This window comes from Scatophagus argus, chromosome 10 (genome assembly GCF_020382885.2).
Source record: "Scatophagus argus isolate fScaArg1 chromosome 10, fScaArg1.pri, whole genome shotgun sequence".
NCBI classification, from domain to species: domain Eukaryota; kingdom Metazoa; phylum Chordata; class Actinopteri; family Scatophagidae; genus Scatophagus; species Scatophagus argus.
This window is the reverse complement of record NC_058502.1, coordinates 13631900-13656197: the sequence shown is the minus strand read 5'-3', so window position 1 is coordinate 13656197 and position 24298 is coordinate 13631900. Positions and strand designations below refer to the sequence as shown.

At 37.7% G+C, this 24298-nt stretch overlaps 1 protein-coding gene across 1 annotated transcript in view; it reads left to right on the top strand.

Moving 5' to 3' along the window:
- Positions 1 to 24298, top strand: part of lmbrd1 (LMBR1 domain containing 1) — a 53455-nt gene that overhangs the window by 16008 nt on the left and 13149 nt on the right. The window contains exons 5-14 of the mRNA XM_046401446.1: positions 91 to 158; positions 3012 to 3100; positions 7897 to 7970; positions 15080 to 15205; positions 15991 to 16143; positions 19178 to 19242; positions 19422 to 19524; positions 21534 to 21638; positions 21720 to 21869; positions 22836 to 22917. Coding sequence (XP_046257402.1) covers positions 91 to 158; positions 3012 to 3100; positions 7897 to 7970; positions 15080 to 15205; positions 15991 to 16143; positions 19178 to 19242; positions 19422 to 19524; positions 21534 to 21638; positions 21720 to 21869; positions 22836 to 22917 — 1015 coding nt within the window. The remainder of the gene's footprint in view (positions 1 to 90; positions 159 to 3011; positions 3101 to 7896; positions 7971 to 15079; positions 15206 to 15990; positions 16144 to 19177; positions 19243 to 19421; positions 19525 to 21533; positions 21639 to 21719; positions 21870 to 22835; positions 22918 to 24298) is intronic.

The following is a 24298-nucleotide window of genomic DNA, read 5'->3' as shown; positions in this document are numbered from 1 at the left end:
GAGTATGACCCCCTTCCCTCACTCACAATGAATAATATTATTTCCCCTCATGGCCACGATTGACCAGTTTAATTTTGTCTTTTATTACAGCAAGTGAAAAACGCTCTGAAGTACACAATTGGATTTGCCATTGTCTGTGTGGTTCTCCTTTTAATTGGGTAAGTTGGAGACATGGATGGTTTCTTCTGCTTCAGTACACGATAGGTGGGGGGGGGGCATTTGGATATGTCATTGTGTTCAGTTAATGAGAGGAGGACTCCTTCAAACAGCTACAGTACCATTTGTCTGGCCATGATAAGCCATTCAAGACAAAAGGACTATGTAAGTCTGTCTAAATATAGGTTTTATTCTTGTATATCTGATTTTAACTCAATGCATTTTCTCCATCTACAAAATGCATGTGAAGGGAATATTGAGTCTTTTTGTGACAGTCTATCTACACATCTATACTAATGCACATTCTCAGCCATTTCCCATTTATCCAACAGTGTTATAATGGTTGTGTTTAGTAGTGCTTGCACTATATAATAGATTTCCTTAGCAGAAACATGCCTTGAGTTCAGCCTATACGATTTAATGTGCTCTCTCGACCATTAAATGGTGCACTGGTGGAAGGCTTACCTGGTTTTGGAAAATAAAGGGCACATGACTATACTTTCTTAAAGCTTAAAGTTGGGAAACTTTGTAGAGAGAAGCAATTCAGACCCCTATTTTACCTCATGAACTGGAGCTATTAGTACTTTGTTCTGGCAATTGTTGTTTTGGTCTTTTGATTTTCTACAACATGATAGCTTTTGTCCTGGACTGCGTTTCTGATGCTGAGAGACAGTGACTTTGTTCACTTGTGACTGTGCACTCGGTAGACCTATTCTTGATGGCTTTGTTAGATGTCTTTAAACCTGGCAAGATGTTTAACTCCTCAAATGATCCCTGACCTTTCACTACTGCAGGTTTATTTTATTTTATTTTATTTATTTCTTTGCCACTGCAAATAACTCTTCAAGTTATCCAGTCGCATACTCAGCCTTCAGGACTGTTTGAGTTTATCTTGAGAATATTAATTAATGTTTTTAAGAAGTCTGGGTAGGAGCTCTCATAGTCTAGATGCCCTCAAAGAAAACTGTCCAGTCACATTTATTGTAATTTTCATTTGAGACCTAAGGCAACACAGTATGTGGCTACTTGTCGTATTTTAAAACTCTGTTTTTGACATGGTGTCATAACACACATTGCATTGAAGGTGACCACCAGACTTTGGAAATGCTCATTTGAATTGGTTATTGGTATTGTATAAAATAAAGCTTCAACACTATTCAAGCTGAATAGACAAAAGCATGAGTAACTGAATGTTTCTGTTTTTCACATTCAAAGTGAATATCTTTTAAAAAATTAAGTTTGAGAAAGGCACATACGTATTGCAGGCACATCTGTGAAGAGTTGGATAAGAGTTGGGGTCACCTTGATGAGGTGTTTTTTCTTAAAATGAAAAATGACACATAACATGTCCGAAGGGAAGCATATGAAAAAGATTAAGTGCAAGTGTGGACTCTTGGGAATATCCACATGGTAGTGGGGCAGATAAGGCCTATTGAGACCTGAAATTTCAGTTTTTTGCATATGAGGCAAAGGGAAGTCTCTAAGATGCTGATGTAATAACTTTCACATCCCGCGGTGAAGGGTTTTTAAACTTTCTGTGGACTACCAGTTTTTTAACTTTTTAAAAGAATCCCTGTAGATTCACAACGAGAGCACCATATTTCATTTGATCTTTTAGATACTAAATACTAAGAAGGATTTTGGCTTATTTCTTTGTTGTCTGTCAACAAGGACTTTGTGATTAATCCAATAAAAGTTTGCCCTGAAATTCAGCATCCACTTTTTTTTTCCACCTTTTCCCTACTTTAGCTTGCTTAAAGATGTATGGATAGTTCTATAAGTGCTGTTTCAGAAATGCTGTCAAATTTTTAATGTTTCCTCACAACTTGAAGAAGCTGTTTAGATATAACTTAGATATCCTAGAAATTCTAAATGTGACTGATGGGTCTAAATGAGGGAACTTATTAAAACAGACATCTACCTCTTTAAGTAAACAGGTTTAACGGTTAAAACATCAAGTTGGAAAATGGTGTTATACCTTTAGGAGACATAAATATTAAAAACTTTGGGCGAAGAAGTGCTGAAGTCACACAGCAGGTCATGGTTAATAGCATGCGGAAGGCTGTAATATTATAGATCTTAAGCTGCTTATGTTTTTTTTGTTTGTTTGTTTGTTCCTTTCCAAAATAAATTGAAAAGGACAGACGGGGATGCTGACCTTAGAAGACTGTCCATTGTGTTAAGAATAGCAATTAATCCAGTTTTCAAGGGTACAGTAATATCCAAGATGGATAAGCAAAAGGTCAATAAAATGGTTTGCAAGATCCTTTTATTTATATGTCAAGAGGCACAGGTCCAATTTTAAGCAATGCAGATAAGTAAGAAAACAGATATTTACCATGGAGCTTAGATGTGTTGTTGCTGGAGAGGGGAACATACTGTAAAAGCTTCTTTTTCCATTTCTGTCTGACACAAAGCTCTGCATAGTGGGATATAGATATTAAATCAGAAGTAGATTTCTATATGCTTCCCTGCAGCTCTTTAACAACTTGTTAAAAATAAAGTTTTTTGAAAATAAGTTGCATTGTTGATCTTTCTGTCTGTATTTCTGTGGCGCTCTTACCATCTTTCAGCAGCAGCAGTGACACAGATGGCTTTACATGTTCAACTTTGATGAAATTATTTCAAAAACTCAGCAGAAAAATCAGCAGTGGTTTTATTTATTTCCTTTTGTGTGTCGAATCTGTTTGTGTAGTTCACAGAGAAAGTGGTTCATAGAGAAAATACACCAGCTGCTGAAACCATCACTGCTAGTTCAAGGTCTAAACTTTAGCGTAATGTGCCCTGGGACAGCCTATAGGTAACCTAATGCATTTTTCCTTACTTGTACCAAATTATTATGTTGTTGTTTTCAGAGCCTTCGTTCCAATTGGGGCCCCACCCAGTCAGAATTCCACTCAATGGGAGAAAGTACAGTACCTTTTTGAGGAGCTTGGGAGTAGTCGTAAGTATATCCTTTTGAGTCTTATTTTTATAGTTGTTGTACTAACATCTGCCTATTGTCCAGCCTCCTTTATCAGTGTCCACAGACTTGTTTAGACAGAATGTGGAGCAGATTTTAGATTGGGTGCACTTGCAGGCATACCCTAAAGATGCAAATTGCCTCAGCATAGTGAAAACTGAGACAGTGCCTTATGACCCTACTTTAAGGATGTAGAGTTTGGCAGGTTTTGATGTAAGTTTTCCCTCCTTAGTGAATATGGAAGACCAGCCAGTGCAAGTTAACAAAAAAATGAATGCACTCCTTCAAAGGATCAGTTGTGATGTAACTATGGCATATGGGATTATTTGGTAAATACATATTTTGATTATGTGTTAATTTAATCACACAAATAACTTTGTAAAAGAATATACAAGGTTGCATTTGTAATTTGCTCAGCTATATTGTATCTTGACTTGTACCCACATGCAGCTCTCATAGTAATATATCTATGAGTGTAATTACATGTGAGATAGTAGAAAAGATGTTACATCACACCTATATCGATTCATTTTCACCTCGCAGCTGACCAAGGTACTCATGTTAATTCATAGGTTTTTCAGCCTGCATCGGCCTTGATTTAGTTGGTTGGGAATTACAGTGGGGCAATCTGGTGCCCCTTTAGAGACTAGTCTCTGTGTTGATGCCGTAGAAAGTGCTGAGATGGACAAGAAATGACATTAACACGATATTCCCAGATGTCACCATCCAATTCTTGATGTGGATTCACTCTTTCATTCACTTTTCCAGCAAGTCACCACTAAATGACTCCTGTAAGTGGTATTAAAGTAATCTGCTATTGGTGGTTGATAGTGTGATCCCAACACTGTGAAGACACCCTCCATGGGCATCTTCACTTGTTGAACGGAGCAATGCGGCTGGTGCTTATGCTCCTGCTAATGCAGGAACATTGCCAAATGCAGCCTAACAGTCCTCTGGCCTTTTGCCATCTGGGGATCAAGGAGGAAGTTGAGCCATCTGCCTCTCGTCACAATAGTGGACCCCTAACATGATCCCCCTGACCTTCCTTCCTCAGCAGAGGGGGGAAATTTCTTTGCTGCTGAGGAGGAAACGTGAGGATCATCCCTTTTCTAATTCCCCATCTCCTCTCTGTCCAGATGGGAGGTTAATTGTGTAAAGGAAAGGCACTTTTGCCACGTAACCCTGCTGATTGCTTCAAAATGAGTGTTCATTAATGCCACTACATCTTTAATGGCTTCAGCATTACATATGTTCCAATCTTTCAATAATGCCTGGAAGTACTTTATCTGTAGTTATTAATGTTGGTATTCAGGACCACATCGTACAGTCTTGTATTTTTGGCCGTGCCTCAAGGAGGAGTGAGTGGGAGTCCAACTTAAAGTAAGAAGTAAGTTGAAAGGGTACTTGGACAAGATCTCTAATACTTAACTTTTCCTGCCTATCCTTATTATCAGTGAAAAAAGAGCAACTGAACTCATACTGACCCTGCCACACACTTGTGCATTTACATTGTGCATGAGCAAACCTGTACCATAAACCATAGCAATTATTTCTACCACTGTTATTTTACTCTTTTCACCCCTCATAGCTTATGACAGAAAAAGACTTTAATGCAATATTAGCCTTGAATATTCTCAGTTATCTTGTATAAGACCTGTTTATAAAGGTAGTAGCCTATGGGTTATGAAGATATTATCATACATACATGATTGGGAAAAATGGAACAGTTACATAAATAAAATGATAAAACATAAAGATGAATACATGTTGTAGTGCATGTACAGTGTAGTTTGCACTACTGCTGACCAGCAACAAAAGCATACAATGTGTTTTGATTTGATTTTTCTCCAAAGCAGCCATTGGCATTCATTCATTTCACTATAATTTGGCAATCAACTTGATAAGACTTGTAACTTCTGTAGGGTATAATTACATAATTATGGATAAAATAAGTTTAGTGTAAATCACTCTGTGCTTTTGAGTGCATTATGCCACAGTAATTTAAGTTTGAGAATCTAAAAGTAGACAAGATGTTCACTGCATACAGCAGTTCAAAGTACCCTCTTTCTGAGTGTCTGGTTGAGAGAGGGCACCACCTAAGGACTTCCTAGATCTGCTGCAGGATCCTGAAGGATTTGTCTTTCTTGCATTGACTTGCATTAAATTAATCTCCATGTTGTTTCTCTCTCTCCTGCGTTTTTTTACTAGCTTTCTGACCACATAGAATATTTAAAATCTTATATACTCTTATATTTAGTTTCAGGGTGTTATATTTTTGATTTAATTAAACCATAATGTAGCTTTTCGTAATAAACTTTGTACCTACAGAGTACATTGTCAAAATTTCATGTTTAGCTGCATGAATTATTAAAGTGTGGATACAAATATAAAGCTATTACTTTTTTGAATACATTTGAGAATTCAGTTGATGGGTTCATGGTGAGGAAGTTGAAGTGAAAATTTTCTGCCATCCCTCAACTTTATGATGGCACTTTTTCTGTATTAGCAGGTTGTCCCTCAAATGTAAAACTACAATAAGCCCCAAACAACTATTATGATCAATTCTGTTTCCCAGTTCATATATTTTTTGCCCGTATAAAGAAAAAACTATGATGATGTCTGGTAACTTTACCAACCTTACTACAAGCCTGCATGTGCTGTTTAATGGCAGTTTGTGGTTATTGTTGCCATCATACAGTGTACTGTGTTCCATCCCTTGAGCATGCAGCTGCCTCAGAGTTGCTTTTGATGATTCTGTCATTCCACAGAAGTAGGATGCTAGGGCTAAAGGAGCTCCTTAATAAACACCTCTCTGTACAAGTCTCATGCATGCACACAAGCCTGAAGGGCTATATGTAGGGTGAGATAAGAGCTACCTCATTCCTTTGCTGGTGGAATCGAAGCTGTACAGATGTGGAAGCACCACCAATAATAGACAGTATTCCCTCTGTTTAATCCCCGGAAAATCTGCTCAAGAAACCAAGAAGAGTGGCAGCAAACATCTATCCTTTGCTTTGTGTAGAGTTCATGAACAGAATGTTCTCCATGCAGAACATGGAGCTATTGTCTACTTTACCAAGCTCCACACTAAACAAAGGCAGCAAAATCGCAATGAAACACTCGGGAATAGAAAACACGTATTCAAATGTTAATGTTCAGCCCAGCTGTCAGACTTCAAAGTTTTCTTTTTGCATACAATACAATAGGGAGTAGGCATATAATTTATCTCCATTTTCCACTCCTTTGTCCTGCTGTGTGTGAAATGCCTCTAAAAGAAAGTGATAAATGTTATAAACAGGACAAATTATACATGCCCTGAATACTGACTTAATATTCCCAATCAAATGCCACTGTCAAGGAGAAAGGCAAGCAGAGAGCCACCTATGCCCGAGGTGACAGGTGGGCTGGGCACCATGAATTTGCTGCTGAGAGGATGCGGGATATCTGTAAAGGGACAACTGTGTAGCTTTTTACATGGAACCCTATAACAGGTGGGATCTTGACAGGGGAGAGAGGCAATCAGTCTCTTCATCAATCCCTGTCTTCTAACTCCAGCTCTGACAGCTGGTGTGACACCTACTGTTGTCCTTGCCTGATGGGTGGTCCCCTTTCTTCCTCAATCAAAGGTGACACACATCAACCCAACGTACATGCACTGCTGATACTGCTGTTTAAAAACTCGTTCTGATTCTGACAATGGTGACAAAAAATGATGACCAGATGTGTCTTTCCAGAGAAAGACTGCTGCTGTGCGCTCATTAAAAGCAGATATCGGATTACTAAAGTGATGCATTGTCCTTATCAATAACAAAGCCTTCAAGGAAGTTAATTCCCTAAATTTTCCTTTAAAAACATCAGCAGAGAGAAATCAGGAAATTTCTGTGGACCATAGTTATCCTATTAGAGATGATGCTTTATTCTTTCAACAGCCTGGGCCTTCCTTCCTTTAACTGTGTTTAAGACATTAAAAGGGTCAGTTCACCCAAATAAAAAAACAAATTCCCTATTTACATGTATGGTATCTAGCCATATGATGTTATTACTGTCTTTGCAAAGGTCTAATTTTATCTTTGTAAGATATTTTAAAGACTTTTTATCCCTAGTAAAGCTGCATCTTCCTTAAAGCTTCTCTGCAGACCGTTGTTATCTGGTTCTTATTTTCTTATTTTCACTTTTGTTCACTTTCTATGAAAAATTTGTAGTCACACTCCAACTGGGACAGCTCTAATAACATTACTATGACATAATTATGGTTATTTTCTCAGACTTGACAAAGCTTCTTTAGAGCCACAGAAGACATTATACAACTGTTTTCACAGGCTGAGTAGTACTTCACATGAAGAGGAAACTATTGAAGTGCCTCCTTTAATCTCACTTGTTATATTTATCTAAAGAAACAATGGCTGAGTTACTCTTCTCAGTGTTTTTTTTAGTTGTTTATGATATAATGTTGGATACTTACACTGTTTTTAGTATCCATCAACCTTCATTAGAATTTCTGTTTAGTTGCACATTAAACTTTTTTCACTCTCACTAATCATACCCATTGAAGAGGGCAATTGTTTCCTATCCCAGATGTTAGATGACTTGACTAATAGTAGAGTGCATTAGCATGCTAATATATTTTTTTTCCCATCTAGTTTTTGCCTTTTTACCGGCTTCAGTGTTTTTGGCTCCAAATTTAAACCATTCTTGTCTCACTATGAAGCAGCACAGCACTTTTTCTACCAAAAGCCAAGCTCAAATTTCAAACAGCTTTCTTGTTTTTCTACCTGCAGATGGTCTACCTGCTCTGTCTTTCTCCATCAGCTCCCTGACCTTGATTGGCATGTTGGCAGTCATCACTTATACGGTGAGTTAAGTGAGTGGTTAATGTGGTTTCATGAGTTCAGTGGACCTATACCTGCACAGTAATTAAGGCGAATCATCCAATGGGGTCTTTTCCAAATCTAGCCTTCCCTGTAGCTTTATAGGACTTCAGCCTGCTGAGACATCTGTCTTTTTGAACATTTTTTAAAGTATGAAGAAAGACTAAATAGAATCTGTTGTCAGATTTTTGCTAAATATGTTGAGGGTGATAAAGCATGTCTTTTTAAAATGTTATTTGAGCTCCAGTTTCTCCAGTTTTTTTTGTAAACAAATGGTTTCCCACCCTCTTGGTTGAAATGCACCTGGTGATGGAGTGGCCTTTCAGTATTAGTAATGCATTGTGATTTGAGATGTCTGACATTCAATTGCTTAAATTGCTCAGGCTGCTGTCTTTCACCCGAGACTTTTGCATGATGTATGTGCACCCTTTGCTGGCTTATCAACCACTTATCTGCTGCCTATTTATATATATATAGATCTAACTCAGTTTTCATTAATATATGCCTATATTTTGATTCCCTCAGCATTCTACAGTTTTTCATTTTTCATGAATTAGAAAAATTGACTGTGCTGTAGCACTTGTTAATGCTGTCCATTTTTCATTTTTTTCATTTTTATCCTGGTAACTAGACTGTGAATATTCCCTGGAGGTGGTGGAGCCTGTGTCAGGCTGGGAGTAACACACAATAGTGGCTACTGGGAAAAATACAAAAAAAGCTACTCGAGTATCAACCCAGGGAGTGAGAGTAAAAGTGACAGCCAATCCTAATCTATCCAGTCTCTGTTGAGCTCGAAGAGTCCTATTTGACAAATTACACAACAATTGAATGTGGAACTCTGAATGAATAATACACAACCTAGTCAAGTAAATTGTAGAACAAATCTCCCTTAAAGACATGTAATTCGTCTCAGCTGGAATTTTATCCACTGTTCTTTCACTTGGCCTCTTGCAATTCTCTAAAGAGAGGATAATTAGCTTATTCATTTTGAGGATAGAAATGTACTCAGATTTGCACTGACCCCATGTTGCTACTGAATGCCCTGTGGAAATGAAAACTCCCAGTGTGTCTTTGTTTTTGATGTTCCTTGTTTTGATGAAGTCAATCAAAGAAATCAGACCTTTGGGCAACGACAGCAGCTGCCTCTCCCTCTTTTATTATAGAAGACATAAATGCAGTATCACACTTTTTATCCTTTCATCTGCTTTATTAGCTTTCTCCTGTCTTTATCTACAAGCAGCAAAACTCTTCTTGGTGGCAGCTAACCTATATTTACAAAGAACTGTGTGATTTATAATTGACCTTACTTTACTGTGTGTATGTTACTATATAGCCTGATTAGCTTAATGGAATCTAAGTGACGGGCTCCATAAGCAACGGACATGCTGTCCATGACTCCTGTACTAATTTATCACTACTCTTTGTGCAGAACTCACCATCTACCCCTAATGTAAACATCTCCGGGATGAAAACCGTATATAAGACTGAATCCTAGTGCACTTAAAATTAAGACAAAGTGAAGGCAGTTATAGTTTTACAGTAGTTTTTTGGTCTCTCTGGCACTTCATGTGGTGCCCTCAAACTGAAATTAAACAGAAGAATCCTCTAGAAGCAAGTAGGGTCTTTTTGTTTGAGTACTTCTGGTGTCTCTTGATATTTCTGCTAAATTAAAACAACACTTTCAACAGTTTAAATGTTCAATGTTTTTTATTGGGGAAATATTAATCAGTAAATTCACAACTAATAATGCATTTAGCTTGTTGCTGTTACGTTCTACTTTTATGTCACACAGCAAATATCTGTTTGTCAGAGCTAAAGAGGTGGAGCAATCACAGTGCAATTAAGTATTACTAACATGCCCAGAGCAAGAAAAAACAGGCTAGTCAGGCTAACCTCAGGCTAGTAAATTTAGCTATCCACTTACCCAATCAGGCAGGTTTTGTCCCACCATGTCCCCTAAGTTGATGGTAGAAATATCTAAGGAATGCCCCATGCTGTTTCCTTTTAATCTCTGTTGAGAATTGCACATGTACTGTTCTGATTGAGCAGCTAACATTTCAGTTTGAGAGGAAGATGGATGAGATTAAACATGACTATTAACTGAAGTCTTTCTGTGTAGGGCAAGGAACAGTTTGCTTCTGGCAAATAGATTACTGATGCAGTAAAAAACAAAACAAAACACTGGACAGGATCGACAGAGTATGCCACAGCAAATAGGACTGTAATGGGGCTTGTGGCGTCATAAGCAAAACAAAAGTTCTGCTCTACAGGTTTAAGTTCAGACAAATTAATTTATCCTTCTACTGTATCTTACCATATATTGTAGGTGTACTTGTCATACTAGTAACTTAAATATCAATTTTTATTTAAATCTCTGTATTTTCATGTCTGCACTGTTAAGTAAATAGGGGATTAAAGGTAAGTAAAGTACAAATAAAAGTAATGAAAACTCAAGCAGTCACTTTTTCATGATGAAGATTTTATTCAGTAATGTATATCTATAATTTCTTTCACATTGCCTGGAATATTTGCATATGTGCATTCCTTCTATATTATCTCCCACTTTGATTTTACCCAGCAGTGATGACAGGAGACTGATCAGGCTGGTTGCAGAGCTCATGCATCATGTGAAGTCTTTTTAAAAGCTGCAATAGCATATTGACTTATGACTCTCTTGGTCCCGTCTCCTGTGGACCTGCCTTTCTCTTGCTCTTAAATTGCCAACCACAAATGCTGATGCTGAACTTAAGTTGGGAAGATTAATGTCTGTTGATCTAATCACAGGCCCTGAGATTGAACAGGGAAGATGGGGTTTCTTAGAGAATCAGTGGAGTGTCACCAACACTTGCTTAAGATCTGATGTTTACATTTAACATTTAATTTGATATATATAATTTATATATCTTTCCCACCATTATACTTTTTGAAGTTTAAAAGTCTGTAATTGGATTTTGAGTTAAACATGGCATACACGATTCATTGCAGTAAAATTGTTCTTCTTGTCTGTAGTTGTAATGCCACTTTGACAAAGCAAAACATTAAAGGGGAAGGAAAGAATAAATAAAATAAAAGCAAAATACATAAAATTAGCATTATCAGGACTCTATCTTGTCTGTTTGTTAACAAGTACTGTATATACCTATTCAGCAAGATTAAAAGCCTCACGTGGTGATGTCCAGTAAAACAGCAGATATTGATATTGATATTCATTCATTGAGGTTGCAGTGAGATTTGCTAAACATCAACACTAATTATCATTAGCACAGAGAAATATAAAAAACATTCAGACTGCAGCTGCTAGTTAGTCAATCATAACCATTGCACTCTAATATGCATCCTTTATTGAAGTGTTTAATTTTTATGAAAAATTAACATAAAACATGAATCAGTGATTAAGACACCAATGATTGTAATAGCCCTTTAACCTCACAGTACATTTACTGTGATTACTGTAATTCAAGAGGAGGAGTTAGGTCAAACCAAAAGAACTCTAAAAGCTTCGAGGCATCCTTGAAAGTCTGTCCATCAAATCTGTTCACAACAGGGCTGCTAGTTGGATTTGCTTTTTGTAAAAATAAAAAAAATGTAATAAAAAATACACGTAAAAGTGTTCTTAAGAACTAAGGATGAGTTTTTGGTACATGGTGGTACAGGCACCTAATGGCTGCGAACATTTGAGGGCAAAAAAGGCAAACAGTGGGTCATGCCTGAAGTGTTATTCTGAGAGGAGTTGACATGCCTTCGATTAACCTTTTTCACTCTAGCAATATATTACTTTGACAAAATGCACACAGTCTCCACAATGGTGGACCTCAACAAACATTAACATACTTTCATATAAGTGAGGGGACAAGTGAATGAAGTTGCATTATTGAATCAGCAATGTACAGAGACTTTATTGGGGGATGGTGCCGCCCACGCTGACACAGTGTCGTTGGTCTAAAATGTATTTTTCAGCATGTCAATTCCAATTTTACCTCACTAGCCCTCACAGCCATGAATAAACACTCAGCACATATAAGTTTATGGCTGTAAGTTGGGAGAAGATAAAAAATTAACATTAGTGATGGCTACATTCCAGTTAGATGAGCCAGTGTGGTAGTATACCTTGGCACACTGACTTAGTTTACTGGGATGGAATGGAGCCGTCATAAATGTTGTTATTTTCACCCGTGCTTTTCCTGCTATAACAAGTCAAAATGTCTGACGTGAAAAGGGTCTGTTAGTGTATCAAGCTGACAACCCAGAAGAAAGAGCTTAAACTTCATAGCCAAGATCTTTGCAGTCGACGTCAAGCAAACATTTGCTGGTCTGTCCTGTTTCAGCATGACGAACATGTTAGGAACCACAGTATGAGGAAGAAACCCAGATTCAAAAGAGGTAGACAATGTTTGAGTAAGGGATCAGTTAGTATGCTCTGAAAAGACTTTAAAAAGATAGGTTGTAAGGACCAGTGACCTTATCATTTTTCCATTCACTGATTGCATTGAAATGTGTTGTTGCGTTATGATGTTTTGTAAACATTATGTCAATTGTTTTGTGAAATATTGAATAAGTTCTTAGATTTGAAGATGATTTTTAAATCATCACTATGGGCTTTGCTCTGTATTACACTTCACCTGAACTATTGGTGAACCATCAGGCATTTACGAATGTTAACAATGGGGAAGACAGATCAGTCTATGAAGGGCCTGTTTGGATAGGAAATATTCCAAACCTAATTCGTGTAATACAGAATAAAATATACACTTTGTTTTTTCTTAAGAGCCTCAATATGTACAGGAGCTTAGTAAAGGTGACTACACCCTCTACAATGTCTGTGGACTATGTCCCATTTTGTGATTTGCCCTAACTAAATGTTTAAATATATTTAAATAATACTTAAATTTTTAAATACAAGTGTGGAACGTTAGAGCGATCCCTTGATCATACCACTTTGTCAGTCCTGACCTCCATTATAATAACAGTAAAGGCCTTCAGAATCAAGGCAGCGATCCCTCTACTCCAAAATTAAATGACCAACCATAAGCATGGAGCAGTAGAACGACCAAAAATACTCATACTAAACATGAAAAATCTTTGAAAAAAATGTATTTAAAATACACATTAAAAGCATTAAAGTATTCAAAATACACATTAAAAGCAATTGCAGTAGTCAGCTGGGATAGGGTCTGGAGCTGGAGCCTATCCCAGCTGACTACGGGCGAGAGGCGGGGTACACCCTGGACTGGTCGCCAGTCAATCGCAGGGCTGACACACAAAGACAGACAACCACACACTCTCACACTCACACCCAGGGACAATGTAGAGTAGCCAGTTAACCTAATGTGCATGTTTTTGGTATTGTAAGAGGAAGCCGGAGAACCCGGAGAAAACCCACGCAGACACAGGGAGAACATGCAAACTCCACATAGAAGGGCCGAGACCGGGATTCAAACCTGGAACCCTCTTGCTATGAGGCGACAGTGCTAACCACTGCACCACCGTGCCGCCTGCGCTACTGTTATGTACAACAAAAAGTTGTACATAACATAGAGCCCTGCTTTTGGCTCCACTATCACAAGTAGAGAGAGCAACAAAGAGGAGGCTTGTGTAGGAGACCCATGTTCACCTAGTTCTCCCTCTTACCACTCAGCAGTCAAATGACTCTTTCTGAATGATTTCAGCCAGTAACTCTCCCCAGACAACCCACAGACACACACACACACACTCACACACTCCCCCATCCGTTTCTGGTTATTATTGACCGCAGTGAGTTTTAAAATAACTTTAATGAGCATGCATGATTATGTGTGAACTAAAAATGTGCACTCCAGCAAGGGGACACCTGTGTTTTGTTTTTTTTTTCTTGTCTTTTTTATATTTCTCTCATGTAGTTGCACATTTAAGGGGGAAGGGAAATGTTTCTCTTGGGATCTGGGACAGGTTTTCCTTTTATGAGTGTGTTTGATATTCGGGACATGCTCCGGCCTTAAGAGCTCCATGATTCATTGCAGGAGGCGACATTCGCCTGTAGCAGAGATCCACAGCAGAGACTAATAATAGTCTAGCCTGACTTAGTATCCCTTGTGACTCTCTTAACGCTACCTAACACTCAGAAACTAGTAAAAGTTGTTTTAGAAAAAATATAGGCTTTGACGTTTCCCCACTTGAAAAATAGAAGAAACGGGGCAGCATCTTTTGACAGGGCTGAAAGTATCTTTGCACAGAAGGCCCCTTTGTTTTATTATGGATCCATAAAATGGCACTCCTTGGTTAGCGCGAGATGACACAGGGAGAGCAGGAGGGTGTTGGCCTGGTGCTGTTATTTTTATTTTCATTGATTGGCCTATTCCCTGGTATTAGAGATATCCCTCATTTTTAATTAAAGTTCAAGCATCCCTTCAGGAGATTGAAGCCTCTTGATGGCTGAAAATACCTTTTGAATTTTGTGCATATATTTTCTCTCTCCGTCTCTCTGTGCTGTCTCTGCATGTACAGTATATATGTCTCTGTGTGTGTTACTTTTATTATTTATTTTATCTTATCTTATTTTGAATGTCTGTTTGTCATTGTTTATTGTTTGTTCATTGTACATACCTCTAACAGAGAAGAGAAGTTGATGATTTTTCATTTAAATTCAAGCCATTCTATGCTGATGGCATCTTAATGCCTATTCCTCCATCCCAGGTTTTTTTCCCTAAAATTCTTCTTGTAAAAATTTCATCAAATCGGGGATGGACGGTAGTACTGTCACATGGGGGCACTGTTAAGCTGTAAATTGCATCAGAGTGATATAAGGCTGTGATATCCACACAAAATGGTTGCAGCAAGTTCACCAATAAACCTCAGCACAATTATAGATTCCACCATTTTAATCTCTTTTCCTCCACCAAAAATGACATAGCCTGCGAGGCCAAGAACTATATGATTATCTGTGTGAGTCTGTGTTTACTTACCCCCATTTGACTGTTGTCATGTTCCACATGGTGCTGGGTTTGTCATCAGGCAGGCATGGGTATGTGTGGGCAGATGCACGTGCCTTATGTGCCATCCCATTATGATAATAATGTGACAATAATGATTATAATGGCGGGTTTGCATTGTCTTTCAGGCATATGGTATGTCCGTACTGCCTTTGAATCTGATAAAAGGCACCCGGAGTGTGGCGTATGAACGCCTGGAGAACACTGAGGACATTGATGATGTTGAGCACCAGATAGAGAAGCTGAAATCCAAGGTTAGTCTGACTAAATGGCACAATAAGACCCATGAACGTATTGTGCAAATTATCTATAAGTCATGGAATATCTTCACGCAACATAACCTCGAGGTGAAAAGAAAGATTGTCATATTAACAATAGATACATTAATAAAACCATTAGAAGGCTTGTTGTTTTTTCCACTCATAACATCTAATAAAATCTAGTGAGGAAACATTCATTCATTCAAAGGTACACATGCATAACCTCCAGCTCCGTATCTTTCTGTTGTTCTCTGTCTTAGCATGGAGTTTTGTATGGTTGGTATTGTCTTTATCAGCCAACCCCTCAGGCAGCACAAACAGGGAGACAAAGTAAAGACATCTATTAGGTGCTATTAGTTGCTAGTGTCAATGTGATGTTGAGCATAAAAGACCATCGCATTCAACATTTTTTTTGTCCCCCTGCGTAGATACACTGTATTTACTAGTTATTAACTGGCAGCTACGGTATACTTGAATCCTCAGACTACTGTATTTAATGCTTTTTATTCCACCTCCTGACATAATAACAATGTTTAAAGAGAATGTTAGATATGTCTTTACAGGTTAACATGTCAATAAGTTATTTCTGTTAATTGATACTTTTGGGAATCCCTGGGTATCTCAATAACTTTAATAAATAACTTTCCATTACTAGTGCAGTTTACTTGAAATATCCTGATTTAACTTTCAGCTATGCCATGCCAGAAGCACATAGTTGAGACACACACACATATGTTTGTTCTTTGATTTATTTGGTTGTTTGTTTGTCTTCTCAACAGTGTAATGATGGACGTCCTTTGTCATCAAGGGACAGACGCAACCTGCAGGAGCTGGAGGGCAAACTGCAGGTCCTGCGCCGTAGGGGAAGACACCTGGAAATTGCAGAGAGGAACTGCTGCACTAAAGTGGGCAGTGCTCTCAGGCCTGTCAAGGTGATTCACACATTCACAAAAATAAAGAAACAAACCATATGTCCATCATGGAATGTATTGTACACAAAGGCCAATCTTTTCAATGTCTGTGTATTGGATGTGATCTTACAAACACCAGGCCTTGCGTTAATTGGTTTCTGAGCAGAGCTAGGCTTGCACAATATTTCGCAGCTTATTTTCATTTAATAGTGGTGTAATTTAAAAAATAAATTTAAAAAGTCTTGTTTGGCCAAGCATCATGCTTTTGCTTATTTTCTCCAACTTAAATATGTTCCTCCCTAACTGTTTCTTTGTGCTCAAGTTCTAATCTGGACTGCTCTAGATTTACTTTTAGTTCTACTTTACACAACCGCATATTTACATGGTTCCCATGGGTAGTCCCTTCACCTAATTTACTCTGAAGTCTCTCAGGGAGTCTCACATTTTTCAGGCAGGATCTCATGTTTCCCAAGGGATAAGCCAAAACAACCCCAAACTTCTCTTTGATATCACTTTTTTGGGTTGGTGAACCAATACCTGGACCTCATGTATGCAGTTTTAATATTGTTGCCCCCATATTCAAATTTGCTTAAGGGCGTTAAGGGGGGGGAAAGGAGGTTGTAACACCACTTGTTTAAGATTTAAAAACCATTGAGAACCATGGAAAAAAACCATGGAGAGATTCTTAAACTGCATTGTAATTCTGCACCTCCAATGCTTTGCGGAATCCTTAACCAAGTCAAACACATCCAACACCAGTGCAAAATAACCTGTGTAAACTGACATTTTACCCAATTTTACAGTAGTTTGTATAGTTAAACCATCAAGAATGTAGAAAAAGTACATCCTAGGGACTCACTGAACACAGCCACTTGAAAAATCATCATCACAATGAAAATCCCTCGAGGCTGACTCTTACCGATCCTATCTACTTACTGTTACCTAGGTGCAGCATCTGTGTTCATTAGCATCTTTTTAGTCTGGCATAAACAGCCTTGCATTTTTAATTTCCAAGGAAAAAAAAACAAAAACCAAAAAAAACAACTTAATTTGATTTGAGAAAACCCAGGGGGTGTCATGACCAATGTGGCTCTGAATAACACTTATGACTGGAATTATTCTGGTTTAATGGAATGGGTCAAGAAAGAATTTCATTTGTCAAACCTAAAGCAATCAAAATCATTATTACTTATCGCTGATTTTATTGCACAGATTTGTAAACCCAATTAGCACACAGACAGCTTTTCCAGCATGTTTGTGATGTTGCATATTTGTGTTTTACCTTTCTGCCCCTTACAGACTACAGTAATTTTCTTCTCACACACTTCTTGGTTGAACTATTGAACAGGCATGAAAATGTTCATCGAATTGGCCAAAATTCTATTGTCGTGATTCACTGCAATAATCTCCACACCTTCCTATTCATATTTCACCCAGCCCTAATGCACAGCTACAGCAGGTACATAGTGCACATGATAGCGTATGCGCTTGACATGCCCATATTCTCATGTGTACATGACACAGCAATGGCAATGTACAGTCAAAATAGGTCCCAGTTCACATCACGTTTTCCAAATTAAGGTTAAGTTCCAACATCATTTTAATAGTTCTCATTTAACTTTTGCCACTGCTATTCATTTTCCAGTATTTTACTGCACTGCAGGCAGGCACAAACATTTAAACCAGTGGCTGTAACAGTTTGTCTTTAACCAAGGGGGTTGCGGCTAATGACAGTCCCCAGACTCAAATTTAAACAGTAATGAGCTGGGAGATTTATTTACTGTATACTTAAGCACTGGTGTAGAGTGATAAGCCGAACGAGTGTGATTTCTCCAGAGGAGTTGTGCCACTGTTTCCCAAACACATGCTGTCTTTTTTTTTATCTCAACCCTGGCAGTGGGTGAAAACGACTTATTGAACATGAGGAACATCAACACTTAAAAAGTGCTTGGACCTCACAAAGTGATTTTTGATGGGATCACTGCTGTTCTTTCAGACAGAACTGTTTAGATAAGACATTTGTAAACTAGTGTTATTCTCTTTCTTAACAAAAGTCACCTTTTTTAAGATATTCCATATTTTCATGATTTTGAAACTTTTTTTAGTAGTCCTTGCTACAGTATTGCACTTTTCAACAGCCAGTAACTGTTCTTATGAGAAAGTTAGGCAGCTTTTTTAGCCTGTTGTTTAGTTGGATTAAGAGATAAAGGCAGTTTAATCAGTAAATTTGAATGACTGTTTTTTCTCTCTCCATCTGGCCACCTCAGATTTTAAGTTGTCGCTCATATCAAACAGTAATGACAAAAACTGTTATGATTATCAGTTTCTTGATTGTAATTGATGTTTTGCTACAATCATTGAGAAATGACATCAAGGGATGCTTTGTCAAAGCCAATTTAGCTTGAATGATTGTTTTTATTATGTAAATTACTTTATTTTCTCATAATTGTTTGCATGTAGGCATTGACATGGATATGTCCAAGCTCTGAGCATGATGGAGTGAGAAAATGATACGCTTTTGTGCATTTTTTACATTTGATTTCATCTGATCATTCTTTTATCCTGATGCATGTTATCAGCATCATAACTGGTGGTCAGTTGCCAAATATCACCATGTTTGTTTATTTGTTTGTTTGTTTTTTCCAAAGATTGTACTATTCATGACTGGAACATAACATTTTAATTCTGCTATTTTTTTTTTGTCATAGGTGTTCATCTGCTTTTTTCTATAAGATATTTTAGCTTAGGCCCCCTTGTAGGCGAGCAGTTGATAGGGTTTATTGCCTTTTTGGCTGCCACCCACCTTTTGCCTCCCTGGTTGCAACCTCCCCACTCTGTCTGGGCTGTGCCATTGCTTCCCCCTGTCACCTCAAGCAGCAGTGCCAAACTGTGGCTGGCCAAGCCATATGGTCTCTCCTTGACAAAAGAGATGACAGAAAGGTTATATTTGTGAAACAAGTTGAAGCCTTTGAGAACGTGCATTTTCCTTTATGTGCAGATTTTGTCTTAAGTTTTGGGTATCTCGGTTGTAATTTCTTTGTTGTTTTTTCCCCAGATACTGTTGGGCATTTTCTTTATCCTGGTTGCACTGGTGTTCACCGTTGCCCTGTTCATTTCAAAGTAAGTCATAATATTTCCTGTGGCACCATCATTCTTCACACAATAAAGCCTACATTACATTATAAGGCAGGTGACCCAACGAAAAAAAGTACAGTCTTAGTGTTTCCCTTGATTTTGTTTATTAATGTGTATTGCAGGAGGTATGTATCCAAATGTTTAATTTTTCCTGTGTGTTTCAGTTTGGATAAAGCCCTCCACTCTGCTGGCATCAGCTCCGGGTTCATAATCTTTGGCACCAACCTAACCAATCCTCTGAATGAACTTCTATTAGCCTTACAACCCGTGAGTATCCTCTCATCTCTCATGGTGAAAAGATGATTATCCTCAATTAAGATGTGCTTAAAGCCATATTTTCTTGTCTCTATCATCATTAACCTAAATGAAGTATAATTTAAAAGCTTTATTCTTGGCTATCCTTAAATGCACTTGTAAAATTTCAAGTATATGCGCTTCAGTATACTGCAGTATACTGCAACTTTGAAGCATACAGTAAATGAGTCCTGTTGCTTTAGATGTCATTTAACAGTTTGTATGTTTTTGACAAGCACTGACTTTTTTACACAAGAAACACATTTTGCATTCTGAAGTAACTTCAAAATAGTTTCATGTTTCAAAGGAGCAGAGCTAAGAGAAACTCCAATATGACAAGTAACTATTAGCACAGCTGTAATAAGTGGAAGCACAATAAATGTTAAATGACAAAGATAAAGGATAAAAAAAAATAACACTTTTGTGACACAGTCTTGCAAAAATATGTCTGGTATAGTTGGCATAGTTGTTTTTATATGGTGTATCTACTTCTGAATCCGGTCATTTACAATTTCACGCACAGAAGTGCGAAACTTATTGTTCAGTTGTATTCAAGTTGTACAAAACCTAGAAACCTCTGCAGTACAATAGAGTCTGATACAACAACTACTAGTTTTGTTAATAATAATGATGGGGCTTAAAGTTCTCAGACACCGTGTCTGATTTCAGGCATAGAGCAGTTTTAAATTCATATAATATTTCACTGCATTATACGCTTTTCATCCTGGACAACTTTTCAGGCTCAATCATTTTTCTTGCTCAACACCACCATGCTGTCTGGAGCATATTCAACCAAGTGACTCATTTTAAGTTTTCTAAGTGATAGTTTCAGGTAGCATTTCTCTATGATTAATTTTTTTTCAGAAAATGAATTAAACTTATAATTAGCCTTTTCCAGACGTATGTCAAGACGGTGTATGCTCTTCAGGGGGCACTTTCTTTGTGCATTTCACCATGAAACCACATTTGGAAATAAACAGAATAAAATTTGTACAAGTACAGTGCAGTATACAAAAGATGAACTTAAGCAAGGTACAAAATGATCTGTTAAATACCCAGAATTATTCTATATGTTATTTCCACTACTTGCATTATGCACAAACCAAATTGCTGTTTGGGAAATATTGCAAATGATAAATAAATGGTAATGTGAAATTAAATTATATGGCTAATGTTTTGCTACAAAGAACTGCCTCAAAATGATGCAATAGTCATTTATTACCTTTTTATTTACGTGATATTGTTCAAAACTATGAGCTTTAAGATGACAGACAACAAGTGTCCATTATATTTAAGCTTTTGTATTGCATCAATAAACCTGTGGATTCAGAAAAGAAGTATTAGCAATGTGGTTTAATGACTTATTTTAAGTTTTTAAAAATGTGAAGATTGACAGGTTATTTAATTTCTGCCATTGCTTCTTACCTCCAAGTCATTGCCTCAGGTCTGCTCACCGAATAGAACATCCTCTGTTAAACTTAGTATTCTGCAGCAGAATTTAGTGAAAAAAAATGACTGACAGCTCAGACCATTAAAGAATTGCTTCATAGATACTGGCATTGATTAAATGTCTAAGGCCAGTGTTTAGAAGTATGACCTTGGTATTTAAGGAATGAACTGCACCTTACCAAGAATGAGATACAGTGCTATACAGAGATTAGGTTTGCAGTTAAATCAGAGCATTTCTGGACATTAAAGTACATATTCGGTATTTTTACTTTACACACAAACCTGTGAATACTCAATTTACTGATTAATAGAAAGAGGTTAACAATACAGTTACTGGTTTTCAACACTCTTGACAGTGAATATGCTCCAGTGACGAGATGTGCTTTAGATAAGTGTGCTTAAAGAAGTGGTATTGACGATAGCTGCTCATTAACAACTATGAGCATCCTTGAGAGGCAGCCAGCCAGAATGTTTGGCTCTTAAAGCAATATGTATCCCTTACATGTAGCTGACTTCTGTCCTTGGTATCACAGGTTTTTCCATTGGATTACATCTTGATCACAGTCATCACCATGTACTTTGTAGTCACATCCATGGCTGGCATTCGCAACATGGGCATCTGGTTCTTCTGGATAAGGGTAAGAAACAGCCCTGCTTTCCTGTTACCTGAAAAGCAAATACACCATTAATTCACATTAACATTTTCTTCTTTTTTCCAGCTATACAAAATAAGACCCAAGAGAACTCGCCCCCAGGCTCTTCTCTTCCTCTGTATGATTCTTCTCTTGATCGTCCTTCACACCAGCTACATGATCTACAGCCTAGCCCCACAATATGTCATGTATGGCAGCCAGAAGTATTTTGTACAGGTGAGGAAGAATGTACATAAAGTTGTGTGTGTCTCTAGGTTTTAGTCAGTGGAGAGAGCTAGCACTGATGATGGAGCTGGAATGATGGCAGTATTGGTCAGTAAGTGGATTCAAACCATTTCAGTCCAGCTGGGTGTAGGCAGCAGCATGGTCTCTATGGGCTGGTAGCAGGGCTTTTAGGCTCTTGTTCTTTTTGGATTCTGTCCGTCTGCATTAAACTATGAGGCTATTACTGTGTGGATCTGTTGTTTGACAGTCTACCCTCGATGTGATCTGATGTAGCCCTGCTCTCTCTCTCTCGTGCTTTCTGTGTGGGTGTTTGCATGTAGTTTAGATGCAACCTCGTGTCTATGCTTTGTCTCAAAAAATCTTTTAAACCACCTAATTAAAATGTACCACACTGTTGTTTTTGCTGAAACATCCTCTTTTTAAATGAGAGAAAATAACCTTTTAAAACCAGCTCCATATGACTCACGGGGTAAACATGGCATATTTCTCTCTGCTTTCTCGTACAGCGTTTGAATACATTGTCTCTCAGCGTAATTTATACCAGCCCAGCTTATACAATATAGTCTGTATGTAGTGGATGTTCACAACTGTGCACAGTATTCCTTAAACATGTGCCTTTTATTTTAATTAAGTTTTTTATAAATTATTAGTTAAAGGCAAAGTAAGCCTCAAAATTACTGTTTGCCTTTACTGTAACCTTAAAAGCTGATTTGAACTTTGTGTATTTATTGAGTAAATCTGTGGTACAACTCAGCATCATGTGTAACCAAAACCTCCAAGTGATTTTTTTCTTTTATTTTGAAAAGCTAAAGCCTGTTGCTGTTAGATATTTTTCTGGTATTATAGACTATGGTGTCATGGCCCTTCTGCATGGACCACAATCTGTTTTTACATAATGATGTCGTTTGCAGTGCTTCTTTACTGAACATATACGTGCCTTTTATGCTTTCTGATCAGAGTCAGATGCCTTCAGCAGGCCCTACATCTGGGAATGCCTCTTTTGGCACCACAAGGATCTGTGATGCTGATGCGCCTGAGGGTAAGTCTGTCATCTCTGCTAACACAGTAAGGTTGCGCAGGTCCAGTAGTGAGATGTTGGAAGAACTTATGAAACATTATCAAAGATTTATTCCTCACAAGTCAAGTCTATACAAGAAGAAATGAAGGGCATTGTACAACCCGTCCATTTCATGTAGAACAATGTTCAGTAATCTTCATTATCATTCATTATTCATTAGAGGGAATAATACCAAGGACAAACATTTAGCAATGCAGTGTGTGGCCTCTTACTGATTCCATGCCAACACTTATTACAGTAAATCTGCCATGAAAACACACATGTGTGAATGTACATCTTAATAGTGAGCTTTATCATGGTAATTTATTCATTTGTTGAGAGCTTAAGTAAGGCTTTTGTTGGAGGAAATGTGATGCAATTGTCATATGTATTATTCTTACAAAGGAGTAAATCCTAAACATACTGTATTCTTTGATATACCTGTCATGTCTCAGGTTCCCACCCTTGTTTTCCATTTATACATTAGGACTAACTTTGAGACTTGTTGAAGTCATCCGCAGAGTCTGTCTTTGACCTGGTGGAGTGTGTTGGCTCTTGTGCATGTTTGTCACTGTCAGCATAGATGCATTAGTGTGGGGCATAATTATTTTTTATTTAAATAAATCAAGGTGTTGAGACATAAATGCTCTTCCAAAACATGCAGTATATGGTATTGATTTATTTATTTTTTGCCATTGATTGTAGAAGTTTTTCTGGTACTGCATCAAGTTGAAGTAAAAAAAGTAAATATTGCAAACAAGGATGACCCTTAAAACACTTAAACTAAAAACTATAGTATTTCTATAGTATTGATTCCTAGTGTTAGTTCCAAAACATTAAATGATAAATAACTGTCTTAAAAGATGTAGGTGTAGAAAGCAACTCTCTGAGTAGAAAATAAGAAAGTGGTCATGTTATATAAAGTTGTTTGCTGAGGAGGAGTTTTATAGCAGAATGTCTGTGGCTGTATCGTCAGTGGTGTTATTAACATGTCTTTGGATCCCATGTTAAGACCACGTTATCCGAAGAGTACCCTACAGTCAGTCAGTCAGCCAGTCAGTCAGTCAGTTCCCATGAAGATTTTCTCTGCAGTGCCTCCCATTGTCATTGAGAGAAACATGTGCACCTGAACCTGTTATGGCAGGACAGTTTGGATCAACAGTGAGATGTATGCCTGAATACAGCAAAGATCTTAGAGACAGTCATTGTTGACTTGGCTTTCGTGAATAATTTTCACTTTATCCAACAGCTCTGGAAATGCGTTGAGACGGGATAAGAGGCAGAAATTAGAAAGATAAAGCAGAAGCAGGAGATCAAAGGCAAGATATTATTTGTTTACAATAATCTGATGTGTAGACACATA